The 14,262-nt window shown below is 45.0% G+C and overlaps 2 protein-coding genes across 2 annotated transcripts; one reads left to right on the top strand and one right to left on the bottom strand.

Moving 5' to 3' along the window:
• Positions 1-779: 779 nt before the first annotated feature.
• Positions 780-9,173, bottom strand: GET1 (guided entry of tail-anchored proteins factor 1). The gene is made up of 5 exons (XM_064705431.1): positions 9,013-9,173; positions 7,169-7,334; positions 5,762-5,829; positions 3,560-3,674; positions 780-1,789 (listed from the first exon to the last, which is right to left on the bottom strand). Exons 1-5 carry the CDS (start codon positions 9,100-9,102, stop codon positions 1,716-1,718), a joined length of 513 nt encoding a protein of 170 aa, XP_064561501.1. The 5' UTR covers positions 9,103-9,173; the 3' UTR covers positions 780-1,715.
• A 97-nt stretch (positions 9,174-9,270) lies between these two features.
• On the top strand, positions 9,271-14,005 carry HMGN1 (high mobility group nucleosome binding domain 1). Its single transcript, XM_064705445.1, has 6 exons — positions 9,271-9,432; positions 9,699-9,731; positions 9,840-9,869; positions 9,957-10,007; positions 11,755-11,889; positions 13,111-14,005. Exons 1-6 carry the CDS (start codon positions 9,418-9,420, stop codon positions 13,156-13,158), a joined length of 312 nt encoding a protein of 103 aa, XP_064561515.1. The 5' UTR covers positions 9,271-9,417; the 3' UTR covers positions 13,159-14,005.
• Positions 14,006-14,262: the final 257 nt, after the last annotated feature.

Here is a 14,262-nt window from a genome sequence, read left to right as displayed (position 1 = left end):
GGATTTTTGCATTCCCGAGGAGCTGGGATTTGGGAGCTGGGTGTTTGTTAGTTGCTGACATGAGCACCCAGCTTTCACAAGGTTCACTGCTGGGTGAGCACCAACAATGCAATAAAAGAAAACACTTTTTTAGTTCCTTCACTCCCCAACAGCTTCCAGAATTCACAGATAATAAAAATAATTTGCTCCTACATTGTTTTTATTAGGAACCTCTAAAGCCTCATTCTTTCCCTCTGTTGGAACTTATCAAAGCAGTTTGCCTGGTAACTTCCCCAGCTGACACGCAGAGATGAATGTGCAAGAGGAAAGCATTGTTTTGGACAAGTCAGGCATAGCCAGTCCCCAAAAAGCCTCTAAAAATCCTTGTTTAATGTTATGTAAGCCAGGGGAGGAGGATTGTGGTTTGTTCCTCACATTAATTTATTTAATACTTGCTAAATTCATGTGAAGTTTGAAAAAATTAGGGGCATTCTGTTAATTTTTAAAGGCAATTGCACATTAAAAAACATCCAAAATTCCACTACAAAAGTTTTTAAAGATGACAAAAGCGTTCAGAGCTGAACCTGTTGCAGCAACATTTCAAATAATTAAAAAAATTATTTAGTTGAGTTGCTTCAAACAATATTTCCTTATGCACAGAGACAGGGGCTGTTGTTTTGGCTTGGATTTCAGTGAGTTTGGGATTTGTTTTGCCATTTGGGGTTTGTTTATTTGGGGTTTTTGTGGGTTGTTCAGGAAAACTGCAGTTAACATTAAAAAAGAGATGAAAAAACCTAAGATGGGTTGAAAAGCTTTATTTCCTTAATAAAACCACAATTTTACATAACATTCAATCACACTTTTTCTTGATATTTATTTTCAAGTAGGCTAAATGCAATTCCTAATATAAAATCCAAAATTTTAAATTAATATTAAAACAAATAAACAAACAAAAATATTTAATCCATATATATATACACACAACACAACCTGACCTTTTGAACTGGTTTTTGAAGGCAGTGCCAATTTTGGAGGGGTCCTGGCCCCTTCCTTCCCTTCCTGCAGGGAGGAAAAGGCCCTGGAAGAGCAGAGGGATCATTTTCCTGTGGGAATTCCAGAGTGGGAGGCTCAATCAGCATCCCCTGCAGGAACAGCACTGTCCTCTGCTTCACTGACACCAACCTGTGCTTGGCAGCTGGAAAAACCTCTGAAGAGATAAAAATCTTGATTTAACTCATCTATTTTTTTAGGAGAGTTCAAGAATATTCTGATTTTTAGGGTAAAAAATGACAAGGAAATTGTTTTGCCCCAAGTCTCTGCCCTCTGCACCACCCAACATGATCCCACCTCAGGGTGAAGCTTCCACATTTTATAGAAAGAAACAGCCAATCTGTATTTTATAGAAAGAAACAACCAAGCTCCCAAATGAATCCCAAAAGCCAGCACATTTCCAATTTCAAACCACAAATCCAACACTGTGACAACAGGCCATGACAAAACCTTATGGTTCTGCCATGACTAAACCCAAAATGAGGTTTTATAACCAGCAGTGCTGTTCTTTCCAAAATGAAAGACAAACTCTGGGAAGTGAAATCAAAAGAATCCAAAGGACTGAGAGATATCCAAATGGAGTAACAAGGATTGTCTCAGCCCTTGTCTCATCAAAGATAACTGTCCCTTTTCTTTTTTAAATTAATTTAAAACAGTGATTATGCAAATGCAGCTTGGGGGTTCCTTCAGCTGAAGGGGTGCAGCATGATGGCCACAACTTTATTGCAGACCACGAGCCAGCAGGTGATTCCCACTCCTCCTGGAAAAGAGGGAGAAAACACAATTGGAATTCTTGGATCAATAACTCTGAGGAACCTGTGCAGCTGCAAACAACCTTGGAGGTACAAAAAATTAAATTCAGAATTCATGAGGCCAACAGGAACTAAACTCTTTATATACAAAAGGGAGATACAAGAGATGGGAGATAAATCAATGCTGGTCCCAAAAAAATCTGGATTGTCTTGGGAAAAAAGCACCAAATACACAAATAAAGTGTGGTGAGTGCACCCCAGAGCTAAAACCATCTGCTACAGACCCAAGAGAAAATATCTCAGTTTAAGGCCTGGCAGAATGCTTTGCCTGAACTTAAATTCAGGATTTGAGAGATGTAAAAAGTAAATTTCCTCTGAAATTGAAATCAGCTGTTTTGTAAGTAGCACACCTGTGAAGAAAACTCCCTTTTGGGTGATTTTCTGATTTTCTAATTTAACTCTTCCCCAGGATCTATTCAATACAGAGAAGGGAAGAATGCTCTTTTTGAGTGGAAATAAAAATGACAAAATTCCATGAGCACTTCAAGAAGCCAGAACCACACATGGAAGAGCTGCTGAAATCACAGAATCACAGAATTTCTAGGTTGGAAGAGACCTTTAAGATCATCGAGTCCAACCCACGTTCTAACACCTCAACTAGATCATGGCACCAAGTGCCACATCCAGTCTTTTTTTAAACTCTTTGAGGGATGGTGACTCCACCACCTCCCTGGGTAGATGATTCCAGTATTTGACCACTCTTTCTGTGAAAAACTTCCTCCTTAATTCCAGCCTGTATCTCCCTTGGTACAGCTTGAGACTGTGTCCTGTTGTTCTGTCTGTTGTTGCCTGGAGAAAGAGTCCGACCCCAGCTCAGCACAGCCGCCCTTCAGGAAGGTGAAGGGAGTGATGAGGTCACCCCTGAGCCTGCTGTGCTCTGGGAGTCAGGGGAGCACTGCTGGGAATCCCTGGATGCCCTGGGGCCGGGCCATGTCCTGTTCCTTGTTGTATTGTAAGGTCTGTGTGGGTCTGAGTTGCTCCAAACGAGCTGCAGCTGCAGGGTCCTTAGTTGGGCAGCAGCTGTAGCTCGTGAAGGTAACTGAAATAAATAGGGGTGGGTCAAGAGCCCAGGAGGAGCCCCTGAGAAGACAGGAAGGACTGTGCTGCAGAGAATGGAGAAGAGCCCCAGCAGAGAGGCAAGAACAACACTGCAGCGAAGATTACAACAACTGGTGCCCTGTGTGAGGAAGAACACTGCAACCAAACATTGAAAGAAGGTATGGAATCCCCTGGACAGCCGAGAGCTGTGGCAGCCTGAGAGCTGGGACTTTGGAATATCAGCCAGAGAGCTGGGACTATAGAAGATAGGACAGCTGAGAGCTGTGGCAGCCTGAGAGCTGGGACTGTATAGGGATATGTATATATTCTATGTATGTATCTAAAGACAGCCGAGAGCTGTGGCAGCCTGAGAGCTGGGACTGTATGTATATTGTAATTGTATAATTGTTAAAAGAAAAGGGGGGAAATGTGGGGGCCTGAATATATGTTGTATTGTAAGATCTGTGTGGGTCTGAGTTGCTCCAAACGAGCTGCAGCTGCAGGGTCCTTAGTTGGGCAGCAGCTGTAGCTCGTGAAGGTAACTGAAAAAAATAGGGGTGGGTCAAGAGCCCAGGAGGAGCCCCTGAGAAGACAGGAAGGACTGTGCTGCAGAGAATGGAGAAGAGCCCCAGCAGCGAGGCAAGAACAACACTGCAGCGAAGATTACAACAGTTCCTCACCTGGCACTCCTGTGGGGAAGGCCACCAGGCGCTCCAGGGGAGCCAGCCACTTGCTGGGGAGCACGGTGACGGGCTCAGAGTAGTACTTCCAGATCAGAGAGATCATCAGGGCAGCCTGCAGTGGGCATTTTTTATTAGTTTGGATAATAACACACATCAAATACATTCCCAGTGCTATCTGGAATTGTTTCTTTGTTATTTTATCTTATTCAATATATTTTTAGATTTTATATGAACTTAAATTTATACACAATATTAGGAGGTTGCAGGGGGATCTTTCTTTCAAGACCCTGTCTTCAATCCACACAGTCATAGCATTTGTTAAAATTCTGATGACCCATTTTATTGAAGTTGGAGGGGAGAGGACCCACCTTGCGTTGGTCAGCATCGACTCCGATTTATTAATCCATCAGGCACCTTTTATAACAGTGTTAATTCACTTCATGCATATTGCAAAATCTGAGCTCACAATAGGTCAGAGATAACACACCAACTCCACCTTATGTTTCCAATACCAAGATTTGGGTTCTCAAAATTATTCTTGCTTTCCCAAAACAGCCAAAGATAGAACATCCACTTGTTATGAGAAAGCTGACTGAGAACTCTGATGTGCAAGGCTCTCAAGGCCTTCATGTTTGTCACTTTTACCTGTAGTTAAAAATAACCTGAGAACCTCTGCTGTTCACAGAAGCAGGCTGTGAGAATCTGCTCCTCACAGCTGCCTTCTAAGCCATCTCTGAAAAAATCTCCAACACCATTTTAGCCTGAATTTTTGCCTACAAGGAGTTCAACTCACTTGAACAATCCCCTAAGGAAATCTTCATGCTGACCACTGCCATCCTTGTCAGCAAATTGTCTGCCATCAGTCAGAACTACTCAGACAATCTGATGAGGCACTGTGGGGAAATGTGTGGCAGCTGTAGGTGGAGATTTGCATCCTCAGCAGAAATATATTTTGGTTTCAAAGCTATAATTATATTCACATGTAGCAGAACTTTTGTGGATTTGGGTCCAATATAAAAAATCCACAGTGATTAAAGAGCTAAGACAAATCCCAATCTTGTCCCCTCAAAACCAGAAACACAGAGTTGAGATGAAAGTTAAACTCCTTCCATCCTCAACTACCAGATCTTATCATCATTTCCCTTCCAGTTGCAGAATTTTTTTCTGTCTGACAAACTCTGTGTCCTTGGAATCCCAGAATGGTTTGGGCTGGAAGGAATTTAAAAATCCTCCAGTGCTATGGCAGGGACACCTCCCACTGTCCCAGGCTGCTCCAGCCCCAGTGTCCTGTTGAAGTGAGGGGAGGGACCCACCTTTGTTGGTCAGCATCTGACTCCCCTTTATTGATCAACCAGGCACTTTTTATAACAGTGTTAATTCACTTCATGCATACTGCAAAACCTGAGCTCCCAATAGGCTGTAGAGAAAACTTCAGCTCCTCCTTTTGTTTACAATACCTGAAGTTTGTTTATTGAAACCAAGATCAGTGTTCTCACCATGATATGAAAAGCTCTCAAAACCTTTATATCTGTTCTCAGAATGGCCATCTGTTCCTAGAGCAGCCAAGGACAGAATATTGCCTGTTTTTGAGGAAATGGTCTGAGAATCTTGTTGTTTATATAAAAGGTGGCTGAGAACCTAATTATTTACAGGATCAAGCCTGGGAAAGGCTGCTTTTCCCTTAGCTGAATACCTTCATGGCCTCTTTCTTTATGCCATGCTTGAACCAGGCTCTCCACAATGTCCAACCTGGCCTTGGGCACTGCCAGGGATCCAGGGGCAGCCCCAGCTGCTCTGGGCACCCTGTGCCAGGGCCTGCCCACCCTCACAAGGAAGAATTTCTTCCTAATATCTGATCTAAACCTGTAATTTTTCAGTGTGCAGCCATTCCCTGTGTGCTGTCCCTGCATCCCCTGGCAATTGTCTCTCTCCAGCTTTCCTGGGGCTCCTCCAGGCCCTGCAAGGCCGCCCTGAGCTCAGCCCAAAGCTTCTCCTGTGCAGGTGAGCAATGCCAGCTGTGCCAGCCTTTCCTGCCAGCAGAGCTGCTCCATCCCTCTGCCCATCCTGGAGCCTCCTCTGGGCTCTGCAGCAGCTCCAGCTCCTCCCTGGCTGGGGGATATGGGCCAATAAACCAGGAGAGAATTGTGACACTACTGAGGATTTGGCTGAAGTTGCATCCATAACAAAATATTCACTTACCTGCACTATGTAGAATACAATATTTATGACCCACTTTATTTTGGCTAATTGGGCAGTTCGTGCTTTCACTGTTAAAGAAAAAGAAAATATTAGTTTCCACTACTTACAGTAATGAATTATAATTACATTAGATTAGTAATTTTTTAATATTTCACTCTTTAAGGCTGGATATTGCCCTGTTAAAAATCTCTTTCCATATCACTTATAGCTGTATTAAAAACATTCTTCTACAGCAAACTGCCAGCTCTGTATCACACTGTAATTGCTATCTTGACTTACTCAAAACAGAATTCAGTGATGAGCATCAGTGAGAAAGAATAAATAATTACCGAGTGAAGCCCAGGAAATTCCTGGGAAGACACAGGTAAGATACTGAAATAGTTTAAAGAGGAAAAAAAAGAAGGAGAGAGAGAAAGAAAGAGAAAAGGAAAGGGACGGGATGGAAAGGAAATTTCAAGGAAAGGAAAGGAAATTTCAAGGAAATTTCAAGGAAAGGAAATTTCAAGGAAATTTCAAGGAAATTTCAAGGAAAGGAAATTTCAAGGAAAGGAAATTTCAAGGAAAGGAAAGGAAATTTCAAGGAAAGGAAATTTCAAGGAAATTTCAAGGAAAGGAAATTTCAAGGAAAGGAAATTTCAAGGAAAGGAAAGGAAATTTCAAGGAAAGGAAAGGAAATTTCAAGGAAAGGAAAGGAAATTTCAAGGAAAGGAAATTTCAAGGAAAGGAAAGGAAATTTCAAGGAAAGGAAAGGAAATTTCAAGGAAAGGAAATTTCAAGGAAAGGAAAGGAAATTTCAAGGAAAGGAAAGGAAATTTCAAGGAAAGGAAATTTCAAGGAAAGGAAAGGAAATTTCAAGGAAAGGAAAGGAAATTTCAAGGAAAGGAAATTTCAAGGAAAGGAAATTTCAAGGAAAGGAAATTTCAAGGAAAGGAAATTTCAAGGAAAGGAAATTTCAAGGAAAGGAAATTTCAAGGAAAGGAAATTTCAAGGAAAGGAAATTTCAAGGAAAGGAAATTTCAAGGAAAGGAAATTTCAAGGAAAGGAAATTTCAAGGAAAGGAAATTTCAAGGAAAGGAAATTTCAAGGAAAGGAAATTTCAAGGAAAGGAAATTTCAAGGAAAGGAAATTTCAAGGAAAGGAAATTTCAAGGAAAGGAAATTTCAAGGAAAGGAAATTTCAAGGAAAGGAAATTTCAAGGAAAGGAAATTTCAAGGAAAGGAAATTTCAAGGAAAGGAAATTTCAAGGAAAGGAAATTTCAAGGAAAGGAAATTTCAAGGAAAGGAAAGGAAAGGAAAGGAAAGGGCTAGTTTGAAGGATAAATACTTAAAGCTGAAAACACTCTTGCCAGCATTTCAGAAACAGAAAATGTTTTTCCTTGTGGAGCAGGAGCAGACACAGCTCTGTACCGTGGGTTTTGAGCTTGTCAGTCATTTTGTTGATCTTCCTCTCCAGCCGCGCGTATCTGGCGAACTCGTCCATCATGCTGATGGTGGCCAGCTCCTGCTTCATGGTCTGGATCTCTGCTCTCATCTGGGACTCCTGCTCTGCATCCTTCTGCAACAGCCTGGATATCTGAGAAGTGAAGGAAATGATCAATTCCTGCTCCAGAATTCCACTGATTTGCATTAGTGTGCCCAAAGTATGATCTCAAAAGCCTCCCACAACAAAGGGACTTTCACTGAGATGCGGGAGATCCTTGGGTGACAAGAGAACAAGTGACAAGGTGAAACAGCCTCAAGCTGGGCTCCATGGTCTTGAAGGATTTTTCCAATTTAAATGATTCTGTGATCATTCCCATTTCCAGCTCCAGCAGCCAACTATTCCAACATTTACTTCCTTCCTTTTACTTTCCTAATTTCTTTTCTTGAGGCACCACCTGCTTGTCACTTCATGAACTCTGTTTGCCTGGCACTAAAGGACACAAAATCTTTTTATTGCTGTTCCTTAGAAATTCTTCCAGCTTCCCCAAGACACATGTAATTTATTTCCCCATGGATGCTGTTCTCAGGCCTGCAGACAGTGAGAGCATTAATACCATCTTCAGCCTCAAACCACAGCAAAAGGCTGAGCAGAAATCTTCAGAGAATCTCAGAATATCCTGAGTTGGAAAGGACTCACAAGGAATTGAGTCCCAGCCCTGTCCCAACCCCCAAAATCCCACCCTGGGCATCCCTGGCCAAAGGCTCCTGGAGCTGTGGCAGCCTCGGGGCTGTGCCCATTCCCTGGGCAGTGCCAGCACCCTCTGGGCAAGAACCTTTCCCTAAAATCCAACCTAAATCCCTTCTGGCCCAGCTGCAGCTGCTCCCTGGGTGCTGTCCCTGTGCCAGAGCTCAGAGCTGTCCCGTGGGAGGAGCTGCAGATCCCAGCCTCAGCCTGAAGGAACCAAATGCCCTCAGCCTCTCCTCAAATGGCTCTTTCATCACTCATCTCTAGCAACAGAGTTCAGCTTCCCAAACTGCTGAGGGTGATGTAAGGTTTAAAGGATTTTTGTCCATTTTTAACAGTGCACACTGATCTCTGTGCCAGTGAAGTCATTTCCATGGTAGAGCAGAGCAATGGGGATTTCAGCATCTTTGTGCACATGTGAGTTTATCTGGCAGCCACAGAGTTTATTTGTCTTGAATTCCATTATCCACGTTTCCACAGCAATGCTTCAGATCAGAACAGGGGCGCCCTGATCAGATTACTGAGATTTATTCCTACAGTGATTTAACTCCTTAATCTCCGTATCCACTGATCTCCCATCTCAACAATGGGCACGTCCATCTGTTGAAAACAAGCAAGACTGAGCAAAGTGATCCTTCCTACCCCGAAAACTGGGAAGCTGTGGCTGCTCCATCCCTGGAGGAGTTCAGGAGCAGCCTGGACGGGGCTCTGAGCATCCAGGCCCGCTGCAAGGATCCCTGCCCACGGCAGGGGGGTGGGAGCGGATCATCCTTAGGGTTCCTTCCAGCCCAAACCATTCCAGGATTCCGTGATGCATCCCAAGGGCTGGAGGCTCAGGAGCATCAATGATAACACAGGTAACTCATCAATGGTAACACAGGTAACTCATCCCGCAGAAAGCGGGGCTGTGCTCCACCATCTCCAGCCCCAGCTTCTCCTCTGCAAGGCCGGCAGCAGGACCAGACCCTGCCCGTCCCCCGGCATCGCTTCCCCCTGTGCTGAGAGAACCCCCGTAACGCCCCGCCAGTTCCCTGGGGTCCCCTCCCAGCCATTCTCCCGCTTCCCCACCGGCGGCATCACTCACGAGGGAGGAGCAGGAGGGCAGCAGGATTTTGAGCGCGTTGCAGAGGAACACGGCGCTGAGCACCAGCAGCCAGGCGCCGCTCTCCGCCATGGGCCCCGCACCGCCGCCGCCGCCTCCTCACAGCGCCCGCCTGAGGGCAGGCGGGGCCGCGCGCACGGGGCACGTGACGCGGGCGGGCCAATGGGGAGGCGGTGCGCTCGGGCGGGGCGGGGCGCGCGCCGATCCGGCTGGATCCTGTTGCGGCGCCGCTGGCGCTGCTGGGATGGGGAGGGGGGCGGCGGCTCCGCTGCGCAGCCGGGCTGGGGCGCGCAGGCGGCCGCAGCAGCAGCGCTCGCTCGCAGCAGCAGCCGCGCCACACGAGCAGGAGCAGCCGCAGCCGCGGGGGTCGCGGCCGGGAGCGTCGAGATGCCCAAGAGGAAGGTGAAGGCGGGCGGCAGCGAGCGGAGCCGCTGGGAGGGGACGGCCGGGGGTGTGTGGGGAGCGGGCTCGGCGGGAAGCGGCCGCGCCGCGGGCTCCGGTGCGGCGGGCGGTACCGAGGGCCGGCGCGTTCCCCTTGTGCCGGGAAGGGGGCAGGGGCTGTGGGAGGGAGGCTCGGGGGGGCTCGGCGAGGCTCGCGGTCCGGGAAGGGGCGGGCGGGGGCCGGGGCCGGGGCCGCCCCGCTCGCTGACGCGCTGTGTGTGTTGCAGGTGACGGTGGCGGACGGGGACGCCCCCGAGGAGGTAAGGAGCGGGCAGGGCGGCGGGGCAGGCGGGGCTGCTCAGGGCTGCCCGCCCCTCACACCCTTCTCTCTCTCTCTCTGTCCCTGTGTGTGTCCGTGTCTCCCTCAGCCCAAGCGGCGATCGGCGCGGCTCTCCGCGGTAAGTGCCGAGCGGCGGGGCCCTGCCGGGATGGGCGGGAGGCCGTGCCCAGACTGGATCCCCGCCTGATTTATTCTCTCTCCTCAGAAACCCGCGCCTGCCAAAGCGGAGCCGAAACCTAAAAAGTTGCCGGCAAAGGTGAGAATGAATTGGAAAAGGAAAGGGAGAGGAGGTGGAGGTGCTTGGGGGCACCGTGCTGGAATGGTTTTGTTCCTTGTGGGAACTTGGCTGAAGCGTTGTTTTGATGTGCTTCTGCCAGTATTTACAGGTACATTCCATCGCTGTGGCTGTAGAGCCTTGTTAAGCTCCAGGCATTGCACGGAAGCGTGGGCACGGATCCATGCGTGTTATATTGGGTGGAACTACCTGACTGTCAAAGCAGCTGCGTTAGGACATCAGGAGGGATTTCTTCACAGAAAGGCTGGGCAGGCACTGGAAAAGCTGCCCAGGGAGGGGGTGAAGTCACCACCCCTGGAAGTGTCCAAGGATAGGCTGGGATCTGGTTTGCTCTGCTCTGGTGGCGCTCAGTTAAATTTGGAGTATCTTGGAGGACTTTTCCAAACGGAATGATTCTGTGCATAGCGTTGTATTTCATCTGTGTAACAAGAGGGGGTAAAACACACCTACTGATGTTTTAAAGAAGTGTGTTAGGACAGGGAAAAATTGTATTGGCCACTTAAAAACCACATGAGCTTCCATTCATGTGGTCAAACTTTCAGGTGTTTGTGTGTAAGAAAGTGGCTTTGTGTGATCTTTGAATTTTTCAGCACAGCTTTCACAGTGGAAATAAGTGAGGTGTAAAATTGTTTGGTTTTTGGGAGAATTAAAAAAGGCTTTGTGTCTGTTGGCTCGCTGCTGTTTGCGTTGTTAAGTGTTCCTTTGTCATCTTAAGCTTTTCTTAGTGATGTGTTAAAAGCTTTGGGGTGACCTCATCGTGACCTTTCAGTACCTGGAGGGAGTTGATAAGAAAGATGAAGGGAGAATTTCCTAGGGATGGAGTGACAGGGAATGGCTTCTAACTGCCAGAGGGCAGGGCTGGATGGGACATTGGCAATGAGGAATTGTTCCCTGGCAGGGTGGGCAGGGCTGGGATGGAATTCCACCCCTGGATCCCTGGCAGTGCCCAAGGCCAGGTTGGACACTGGGCTGGGAGCAGCCTGGGACAGTGGGAGGTGTTGGGGATTGGATGAGATGATCTTTAAGATCCTTCTCAGCCCAAACTATTCTTTAATTGATTGATATCTAATTGATATCTGAAATTGATTCTCTAATTTCAGATAAACTCATAATCTTTTAGACTTCCTGATATTTTCATTGCATTAATCCTCTTGAGCAGTTACTGATCAGGAGCCCACCTTCATTCCAGTGGTCTGACTGTCAGTGTGTTCCCACTCTCAGGGCTGCACGCCTGAAGAATTTGGGGAAGCTTTCCAATGCTACCAAGTTGTAATTTCCTTTTTTTTGCAGTGTCTGTGATGCATCTGCACTTACTGCTGCTCATTGATGTTGGATTTTCTGCTTAAAACTACTTCAAGCTATTAATTAACAGTCAAAGATTATTTAATTCATTAAAAAACCTTTTTACATCAACTTTATCTGTTTTTAAAACTTTTCTCACATTATTTTTTGCAGTTGTGAGAAGTTTGCTCATTATGGAGTTACTTAGTGGGCTTTTTAAATAAATAGTAATGAAGAAAAATATATTTTGGCATTTGAAGTATAGAAGTCTTGTGTTGTAATTATGTAATTCTGAAATATTTTATAAGTGGGTGATCAGGGGTTGTTGGTAGCTTAGCAAATCTATCTTTTTTGTGTTTTTTATTGTTTTCAAGGTTTACCTGGAAGATCATAACAATTGACTTACTGGCAATGTATTTCATTGTAGGATAAATCTGAGGACAAGAAAGCTCCATCAAAGGGGAAGAAGGGGCCTAAAGGAAAACAGACAGAAGAGACAAACCAAGAGCAGCAGACAAAGGACAACCTGCCTGCAGAAAATGGGGAAGCTAAAACTGAGGAGGTGAAGTTTGCAGGGCTGGGTTTGGGTTTTGCTGTTACTGAGAAGTTGTTTTTGGGAGTTTTTTTGCTACTAAAGTTTGTTGACAAATGAAATATTCTTTTACTTGGGTCTGGAAAGAGTCTTGAGTAAAAACCCAGAGGTGATCTGGGCAAAGTTGAGGTGACATTGACAGACCCTGCTGGGAGAAGGGACAGGTTGGTGCAGGGACAAAGTACAACCAATAATGAGTTGTTGCTGTGCCAGGTGAGTCTTGGCTGCCCCACAGTGCCAGAGTGGCTGAACTGTTTGGAGACATGGATCAGGTCCTTTCAGCATCCTCCACTCTGCATTACACTCCTGGAATGCAGACATTGTTACAAATTCAGGCCAAGATTTTCAGGGATGAAATACAAGTGTGAAAATTATGGGCCTGGAGTTGGTGTCAGGTTTCTGTGACATTTTCAGTTCAGTGGAGTATTTTGGTTTAGTTTTGGTTCAGTGGAATATTTTGGTTTTTGTTTGGGAAGGTACAGGATGGTACTTCAGTGAGCTCTGGGGTAACAGTTTGTCATTTGCAAGCCTGCAGTGTGAAAAAGTTGTGCTCTAAGTGCAGGTTCTTCAGCTGACTCATTTTTGGCATTATTGCAGTCTTTTAATTTGTGCTTGTAAAGCTTCAGCAGTGGAACCAAATTTGGCAGCGTTCCCACCTGGGGTCCCTTTAGTTCACAGAGCAGAGATTATGTAAATGTACAAGGAATGGATGATGATTGCTCACAGCACCCAAAATTCCAGGTGTAATTTTGTACCAAAAGGCAGAGTCTGTCCTGTTGGATGTTGTTGTTTGCTAAGAATTCAAACAGGGTTAAGATGTGAAGAATATTTGAAGTGTGGCACTGAAGTTTAAAGGCATGAAGTGTTACCTCATGGATTTTCTAAACACCTCATGTGTAACTGGAGCTGTGTAACAGCTGGAGGTTTTTCTGTCATAAAGGCAGTAATCCAATTAAAATTAAAACGCTTTGCAGTGTGTGTTTAGTAACAAATCAACATCCTGCAATCCATCCTGGTGGATCCAAGGAGCCTTTTTGTGAAGCTTGGTTTAGCAGATCCAAAAGAAATCTGCAGGAACAAGTCAGGGTTATTCTGTGCAGGGTTTAAGGTGCATTAAAACCACTCCAAACTAATCAGAACCACTAAAAACTTCCTGCACTGAATTATTCTGTTTTTTTTTCCCTTTTCCAGACCCCAGCACCTGATGCAGCTGCAGAGAAAGAAGTGAAGTCTGAGTGACACCTGCTCCCACATCTGTAACTGGTGGTCCTTAAACCTTTCTTCTTGTACAATTCAGAGGAATATTTTTATCAACTATTTTGTAAATGCAAGTTTTTTAGTAGTTCTAGAAAACACGTTTTTAAAAAGGAGAGAATCCCGACTCAACCCATTTTTTTACATATTTAGATAAGTGTAAATGCTTTTTTTAAGTGGTAAAATCATGTACTGGTTGTCTGTTTTCTATGAAACCAGAAATTAACAGTGTGTTAATTAAGGAGAGGGCATTGAGGCCTTGATTAAGCCTCACCTTCCACAGCCTCCAAGGGACAGTTTTCTATCCTATAAAATGAAGCATAACACAGATCAGACTTTGGAATTCATAATGATGTGTTGAGAATGTCTTAACATTTTAGTTCTTTATCTTTCTCTGTGGTTGTACCATCAGTAGAATTGCTTATCTAATAAAACTGCTCCCTAGTGGTGGATTCCCTGCTGAGTGATGTATATCAGTGACAAAGTTATTTTTGGTAGTTGCAGCTTTATTTTTTTCCAACAACTTTGTAGCTGTGATGCAAAAAGATTGGAAACTTTTATTTTATATCTTTAAATACTGTCTTAAGTAAAAGTTTCTGCTTGGCAGATGGAACTTGTTATGTCAATATTTGAGATACTGGAACTTCACATCTAGTTTTCAAGGACAGCTTGTCTACAAAGATTGAGTGAAAAATATTTGAAATAGTGCTAGAAAAAAAAAACAGAATTAGTTTTTAGATTAAAAAAAGCTCTGTGAATAAAAACAATTGTAAAATTGTTGATAGTGTTTGTGATCACCAAACAAAAGCCAAATAAATCTTGATTATGAAAGAATGTTTCCATAGCTCCTGTATTGAGTGTGAACTCACAATCTGAGTGCTGTGGTTTGGATTTGTAACTGTGTCCTTCAGAGTGGTAAAATTGTACTTTAAAGAGATGGGTGGCAGTTCAGGAGTGGAGAACTGCAGCGTTGGTCTAAACTTGCAGTTGCAAAGTGAGAGCTTTGTGCTGCTGCTGTTTGCTTTAAAAAAGTCAATAATTAGTGAGTGTCAGATGGCAGCCACAAACTGTCACCTCGTGCTGGGAGGA

Source organism: Zonotrichia leucophrys, chromosome 1 (genome assembly GCF_028769735.1).
Source record: "Zonotrichia leucophrys gambelii isolate GWCS_2022_RI chromosome 1, RI_Zleu_2.0, whole genome shotgun sequence".
Classification (NCBI taxonomy): domain Eukaryota; kingdom Metazoa; phylum Chordata; class Aves; order Passeriformes; family Passerellidae; genus Zonotrichia; species Zonotrichia leucophrys.
The sequence above is the reverse complement of the archived record's forward strand: the minus strand, read 5'-3'. Positions and strand labels throughout refer to the sequence as shown.